At 36.3% G+C, this 8,041-nt stretch overlaps 1 protein-coding gene across 1 annotated transcript; it reads left to right on the plus strand.

Moving 5' to 3' along the window:
- Positions 1-4,173: 4,173 nt before the first annotated feature.
- Positions 4,174-7,302, plus strand: LOC148157887 (uncharacterized). Its single transcript, XM_088007911.1, has 4 exons — positions 4,174-4,643; positions 4,868-5,014; positions 5,259-5,360; positions 6,133-7,302. The coding sequence occupies exons 1-4, from the start codon at positions 4,299-4,301 to the stop codon at positions 6,436-6,438; spliced, it is 900 nt and encodes a 299-aa protein (XP_087864037.1). The 5' UTR covers positions 4,174-4,298; the 3' UTR covers positions 6,439-7,302.
- The last annotated feature ends 739 nt before the right edge of the window (positions 7,303-8,041 follow it).

Here is an 8,041-nt window from a genome sequence, read left to right on the forward strand (position 1 = left end):
ATCACATAAACACCTTGACATGTGTGTGTCTGTCTCAAGCCTTTGATAGTGAGGGTGTGTAATACATTGATCTCACTGTGGTTTACTCTCCATATGTCTTCCTGTGTGACTGTGTGAATACTTCTCTTTCTATGACGACTGAATAGCGCACTCTGCTTTCCATACCTCCATCCTTTTGGAGATACACACAGGGTGATGAAAGGAATATCCGAGTTGCTTTTCTTTGATCGTGTTTTGCTTTTCATTTTTTTTCTCTCATAACCCCACTGTTCCTGCTCATATCATGTTGTTTGCATGAGCGTGTAAGCAGCCATTCCTTCAGAATCTCTACTGAACAGAGCAGAGGTCACTCCCAGGACAAGCTTGTGTGTGTGTGTGTGTGTGTAAGTGTAGATGGGGCCTCCTCTGTCCAAGATGAAGGATGATGGGAGAGAGGTGAAGGAGAGGTGAGAGGGTAACATAGAGAAGGTCGGCCTGCGGTCAAATACAAATGCCTCCTCCTCCTGTCTGGAAACTGGAGCAACACGAGTGTGAAGAGAAGCCACTGTTTGTGATTATGGTCTTCATGGAGGTCTACGCTATTTCTTCTCTTCTTCTTCTTTCTTTAGGCTAAAGAGGAAAAGGCCAGAAAGACATATTTGTTTAAAGTGATCCAATCTGCTGACATGGTTGAGTAGTGTGTGTTTCAAGCACATTCATACACACAGCCATGACCCAAAATGTGGCCCAGAAAAGTAATGGATAAAAAATGAGTGTGAACTTTGACCCTGTTCTTCTCTCTCCCATTCCTCCCCTTTGTTTAGCCCTTAGTCACCTACTACAGTAAACTCCCTCCCTTGTTCCATTTGTCCTCCCCCCTGTATGTTTCTCTTCCTTTCTCTTGTGTTTACTCCTTTTTCCAGCCACTATCTTCTTCCTGTTTCTTTTGAAATTTGATTTGTGCTTTTTTATATCATAGCATCTCTTTAATACTCCCAAAGGAGTAGCATAGCATAACAAGGGCTTCCAAAAACAATTTGAGATATGAACTTGAAATATTGATTTTAGCAGAGTATAGAAGTATTTTTTCTTTCTGCCCAGTTTTTATTTTGTCTATATACCTAAAGTTTTTACCTTTTCCAGGTTCACCATCTTACAGATCTGCTCTAACTCGAAGATCTTGTTTAATTCTTTTGAGATTTTTTTTCCAACTAAATATAGATCCATGCAACGGAGTTCCAGTTACTGCACTGACACAGTAGATTTCTTAAATCAAAACACGATTCTACATGTTTTTGTTTGTTTTTTGGTTAAGAATTTTATCTCCCTGTTTTCCATAAACAATAAAAAAAATAAATGTTTTTCAGTTTACTACATGTTGACATGCTGATTCATTTCTCACCTTTTAAGTATGTTGTGAGGACCCACTGCTGCTTATGTGGCCTGAAGCCTGCCCCACACTGAAAAAAGTGTGATCAGGGTTAAGTAATATTTACTAAATAAATAAGAGCAAACTATACATAATAAAAAAGACTGTGTGCAGTTTTGAATCTCACTGAGCTGAATTAACCAAATTTGAATATTTTTTAAATTGCATTTTACTCTGTTTTTATTTAAATATAATCAGCAAAAAAACAATAAGTATTATTTATTTATTTTCATTGGTAAAGTCAAAAATGCAGAAAATTGATAAATTTTACTCATTTGGGAGGCCTTGACTTTTTCCCGCCCAAGGCATTTTCATCACAGGAACATCGCGTCTGCTCAGCATTTCGTGGACTACCGTTTGCTTAAAGGTAAGACATGTTTTAAGTGTTCTTAGTTAAACAATTCAAGTGTCTGTAGCAGTTAAACATTGTCTTAAGTTACTGCAAATTAGCAAACATGGCAACTTTACTGTTATATTGTGAAGGATTCGAAGTCAGTCTATGTCGTCTTTGATTTGACTAAATGCATTGCAATGATTGAAAAAGTAGTCTCAATGTCACAATTTAATGTGACTAACGTAATACCGTTATATAGTGGCCGTAGAATACAAGCTACTCTTTTATTTAATTTAGTTTCTTGGCCTCAGCCCAAGCTTCCCCTCCCCCACCTTAACAAGCTAGCTAGCATGTTTGGGCACCATAATGGAGGAACAGACGTTGTTTTCAACGGTGAGATAATCAATGAGCTAATCAACTCAGGAGTTTCGTTTAAAGTTACTGCATGTAGTTTTTACAATTAAAATGTACTCAAGTAACATTTTTACTCAAGTAGCATGTTAAAAGCAGATTTCTAATCAGCTTTTATAACGTTACACATTTCGAAAGAAAAATCAGCCGTTTTACATAGTTACATTTTAAGACAAAGTGCGCTGTTTCTTTTTTCTTCTTTTAATTTGGCGTGTTTTGAGCACAATGGCTGGTGTTTTGCTAAACCCCAGTTCACCGGCTCTCACTGAGGTTCTCCATTAACATTACGTTAGTTACATTCAGTTGGCACAAACGGCTTCCTCATTTTTCCCGTTTTCTCGGAAAAACGTTATGCTTTCAAACTGTGGCTGCAGCTCACACTGACAGATAAACAGTTACAGTGAGATGCGTCTGTGAATGTTGGGTTGAAATCAGTATGTAGCTTCGTACTGACTCTGAGCTGCCACAGAGAGAGTGAGAGAAATGTTTCCTTAGTCCGTTTTGGGCATCTTTGATTTTAATATTTATTTTTGGCATTTGTTGATGTGCATATTACCTTAAAATCTGTTTCATATTTTTGTCTTAACATCTTAAAACGATAGTTCATTTTTTGAAGTGGGATTGGATGAGGTATTCATCCACAGTTGGTATATTATAGACCTGGATGATTTAAAAAAAAAAACTTAATTGTGATGATCTTTTCAGTGACATTACAGTTGCGAAATGATTTGCAATTTCTGAGGGAAATATAATTTTGTATAATTGTTTTCTTATTTTCATTAAAAAAATTAAGATGATTATGGCGTGATTCTTGCAGGGATGTGTAACGGATGGTTTTTTTTAGTCTCTAGATGTGTAGGCCAGGACATCTTTTCAGCAGAACATTTCATTTAAAATAATTTTTTAAGATTTAAGAAATGTAAGAAATATTGTACCTCCTGTGATTTGAAAATTGCAGTAGGCTGTATTGCAATTTTGATAAAATTTTGATTAGTTGTTCAGCCCTGGCACATTATTTAATTACTAGATCTATTAGTGATGTAGGCTACTAGTTATACACTAAATTAAAAACACATTTTTTTCTTATTATCTTAGGTTCTGGCCTATGGGGTGGCAGTGTAAGATCTGCAAGTCTTTGTCTGCAACAAAAGGGAATCTAATAAAACATTACAGACTACAACACGCAACATTTGGTCGTGGGCAAACCCAGCCATGTCTATATGACAGTTGCCCTTGCACATTTAAAACACAGGGTGCCCTTCGCACACATTTTACCAGGTATCATACAGCTCATGGCAGTATACAGCCAGGAATCATCCCTTCTTTTAAGTGTTTAGTTTGCAGTGCTAGTTGTTCTACAGAGAAGGACTACTTTCAGCATATAGGAAATCACCTGAAGAGCCATGAAACTGTCTTTTGTGTATTTGAAGGATGCAGCTAGTCAGGATGGCAGAGATGGAGGCAAAACTCAGAGTAATAATTGACGACCGAATTGAGAAGTTGGTCCTTCCATCAGGAATCCCGCCCACTGTGGAGGAGCTGCATAATATTGTGAAGGAGACCTTTGGGATTTCTACTGAGTTCAGTCTTCAGTATTTTGACTTGGAATTTGAAGATTATTTTACTCTTCACAACAGTGATCTTATCCAACACAAAGGCACCATAAAGGTTCTTCACACTTCTCCTATTCTTCTGAACTTGTATGCAGCTCATGAAAGTTTGGACAATTCCTCTGTTCAACAGTCCACTGACTGTGACTCTGCATCGTTTGAAGCGTCAACTGCATCAAATGCAGAGTCATCTGCTTCTTCACAGGACACCATTATCCTGTCTGGGCGCAGTACCACAGAACGCTGTCAGCCATGGCCAAAGCAGTTCCCCATTCCGCAGTTTGCCTACGAAACTGAGATGTATCTTGAAAGAGGCAATGAGGACTACAAGAAGAATGGAACACTTCTCACTACTTCTAAGATCAAGGCAGACATACTTGAGAAACTGGCTGAAACTGTATATACTTATACAGCCTATCCATCAGGTTCACAGATAAGTGATGTTGCTGAGGCACTTGTCAATAAATATCCTTGTCTCAAGGAACCCGGTTCCTTTGCAGGTTACTATGGCTGGCAGCAAAGCCTTAAATACAAGATGTCAAATTATCGCACCAAACTCAGAGGCTACGGTGTTCCTGAGGTGTTATGCAATGCACTAAAACGCAAGACCCCTGCGGACAAGAAGTCTGCAAAAAATGTTAAAAAGCCTCGAAAAGCAGAGATAAACTTCCTTCCTCCTTACCCGGCTGGAGAGGATGAAGAAAGTCAAGAACAAGAGAGAATTCTGTTGCTTACTGAAGTAAAGAAAAAGGACAACAACGCATTGATAAAAGAAAAAATGGCCAAAACATTTGCACACAGAAGAAACGAAATCATCAACCAATCACCCAGTATAGAGGACATCAAAGCCAGATGGCCCGCTCTATTTGAGACATCTCACGTGAGTTCTAAGTGCATGCCAATCAGAAATATTCCTAGTCAATGTGAAGGATTGCATTTGTGATTCTGCATTTAGCAATTTGATACAAAATGTGTTGCGTTACTGTCATCTTTTTTATAGATCAAATTTGATCCATCTTCTTGCTTTTGAAAAATGTCGTAAGAACAGTATGTATGTTTGTAATATTTGATGCTTTAAAACTGGTTTCATGATTTGTCTTTCAGATCCAGGATGAGTTTCACAGAATCACAATGGTGCATCTTGAATCTAAGTTCATGTCCAAACTGGATGAATATACTCCTCGACTTCTGAACCTCTTCCACTTGAAGGGCGGAAGCATGGGGTTGAGATTGCAGGCTATCCTACTCAAGGTATCTTTCATTGAGCATTATCGTTGCTAATATTTTATTCTCAAAGTTTTGTGTTTAAACTTCTGGAATATCATTACTTAAATTTACTGGAGGTTAGCCTGTGATTGTCTTTATAAATGGAATATGAAATAATCGCATGAGAATTTGTATGAGTAGTGTTTTATTACACTGGTCCCCAAGACGGCGCAGGAACTCAATATTAACAGTAATATAAACCACCTGGTGTTTCTTTTTTTTGTTTCAGACTCCAAGCAATCCTGACATCAACATGACCAGAGATGTTATCATTCGATGTTTGATGATGTACCTTGGGGAATCTACAGATGAACTCTTAAAAGAGTACGATGTAAGTTGAATTAGATGTTAAAATATAAAGTAGGTGATTTCTCTCATCTCTTGTACTTGTTATTTGTTGGAAAGTCAAATCACAAAATAGTCATAACTGTATTTCTCCCAGTAGTTCTTGGCAAGGTATATCATTGTCCTCTGTTAAGTGTGTTTAAATTCTTATTTTCCATGAAGTAATTTTTAAATGCTAGTGCAGAATGCTATCTCAATTTGATTTCACCAACTGGCATAATTTAAAACTTGTCAGTAATTTATGTAATTTTTTTCCTAAGAATGCTTTACCTAACCATAACTTTTTTCTTTTTTTTTAAGTCTTGGCAATTTGTCCCTAAAAGTGAGCTAAGAAATGATGGCCAAGACGCTGCTTTGTGAATACAAAGACATTTTTACAGAAAGACTGAGGCAACGCAGAATAAGATATTAATCAAGACAGTGCCAGGAAGAAATAATAGTGTAATGGATTGATTTAATTTCAGAAACTTCATTTAGAAATATTTGTAACTGTTCAGCTCCTCATTGCATAATTGATTATAATATAATATATTATTATGATTGATTTATATATATATTTTTCCTTTTTAAATTATGTGCGTTTTTTTTGTGTGTGTTATCTCAGATTTGTCTAAAACACTGACATAAATAGAGTGCATTACAAGCAACGGCTGACAAGCTCCAGATTTTCTTGTCCAAACAGTTGCAAGCAATTTGGGAAATGGAACCTTCTCCTTTGGCTGCACTGTCTGATATGCACAATGTTCTTGCTATTACAGGATGCTGATGAAGACAGTGTGTCACAGGACCTTGCTGTTCAAAGCCTGAAGATCTACAACATCAAAGCTAACACGTCAGAGGATCCAGACATCGGTATCGTGGTGGACGGCATGAAAATTCTAACTGCTCTGGGTAACTTTCCAAGGGCTTGCTCCCTGCTTGTTGGGTTGGCGTATGCTGTGAATCTCGCCTATCCAAAGGAGCTCAGATACACGTTTGAAGTGTTTCAGAAACTTCTCCTCGGGCTGGATAGTTCAAAGCTCTCCCCAAAAGTGAACAGTCTCAGGAATAAACTACTGGCTTAAGAAAACGGACCCTTGCTAAACAAAAGGGAATAGACAAGTCACTGTCAAAACCAACACGCAAAACTTTGTGAAATGCTCGATGAAGTTAGTTCAAATTAGGGTCATTTTCAGTTCAGTGGATTTCTGCATGTGTATTCTTTCTTGCAGTACATTACAGTTAACCACCCTTTCTAAGGACTGACCCCTTGTTCTCATATGTGCCTGTTATATGGCTTGGATCTGTTCAGGTCTGTCACATGAACCCTTATACAGCATAGAGCATCCACTATTGCCTTTTTGGAGAGTCCATGCAGGCTTCACCACTGAAGGGTGATGATCTGCAGGCTGGAAAACTTTGTTGTGTTTTATTTGCACTTTATTTAATATGTTTTTTTTCCAGTTCTGTCTTTCAACTTATTTTTCGAAAAGGAAAGTAAGTGTCACGGAGCCAAGGGCCCCAACACAGTGACAAGATGTAGCATAAACATACAAAAAAAGTAAATGGAAGTTTTTATGCCTCAAAGGTCTCGCCCAACTCTCACATCTTGTCATGTGTTTTCCCCAGGTAAGTTTTATGTACATACTTGTTTTGGGCTCTGCATGCCTTAAACATGCAGAGCACAAAAGTGAACATAAGAGTTCACTTTAAACATAAAGTGAACTCTTATGTGATTGATAAATTGTTGAAGCAAGTTTAACTGAGTCCACGTTGATTGTTGTTGATGTGATGGTTCTAAAAAATCATGTTAACTATACTTTGAGCAGAGTGGCACTATGTTTTTGACTTGATACTGATATATATTGCCCCTTCTCTGTTTTATTGTTGTATTTAGGAATTTTGCACTAGTTGGTGCTGGATAAACACGTTTTATAACATTGCACAAATAAATGCTGCTGCTTTTTTATGCATTGTAATTTGTTGTTTTTTGATGCCACTCAAGTTTGGTCAGGATATTGTGTAAATTAGACACAGAAAAATTATGGCAACAAAGTGACATTCAATATTATTGAATAGATTTAAAGTGCTATGATACAAATAAAAACTTAAAATTGATTAATTATTTTAGCTACAGATTAATAAGAACAACAGTTTTAATGTGTTGACTTAACCAATAATGTGCTACAATATGAGTTGATATTATTTGTATTATTTACTTAATCCAAATAATTTTTATGTTGATGTTTAGTAAATGTAAATCAATTTCACCCATTTAATTAATAAATATAAGTTAATTTCACCTAGATTATTAGTAAATATGATTAAATTTCCCCCAGATATTTAATAAATCTACATCATTTTTGCTCAGATACTTAGTAAATAAAAATTAGTTTTTCTTGTAAAATTGACTTGGATTTACTAAATATTTTTGGGCAATATAAATGATCATTTGCATTGATATTAATAAATCAAACACATTTCAGCTGTTGCTTTTATTAAGATGTACTTCATTTTTTTAAGTTAAGTTAACATATTCAATACTTTTTAATCAATATTGTAAAACTTAAATTCTATTCAATTATATTACGTGTCACTTTGTTGCCACAATTTTTTTAAGTAACCATTGGTCAAATTTTTCTCAGAAGAAGTGTTGTTTTTGGGTAAGTTAACAGCTAAGCTATAGAA

This window comes from Poecilia mexicana, unplaced genomic scaffold (assembly GCF_051168715.1).
Source record: "Poecilia mexicana isolate PSO_F unplaced genomic scaffold, ASM5116871v1 scaffold_8, whole genome shotgun sequence".
Classification (NCBI taxonomy): Eukaryota; Metazoa; Chordata; class Actinopteri; order Cyprinodontiformes; family Poeciliidae; genus Poecilia; species Poecilia mexicana.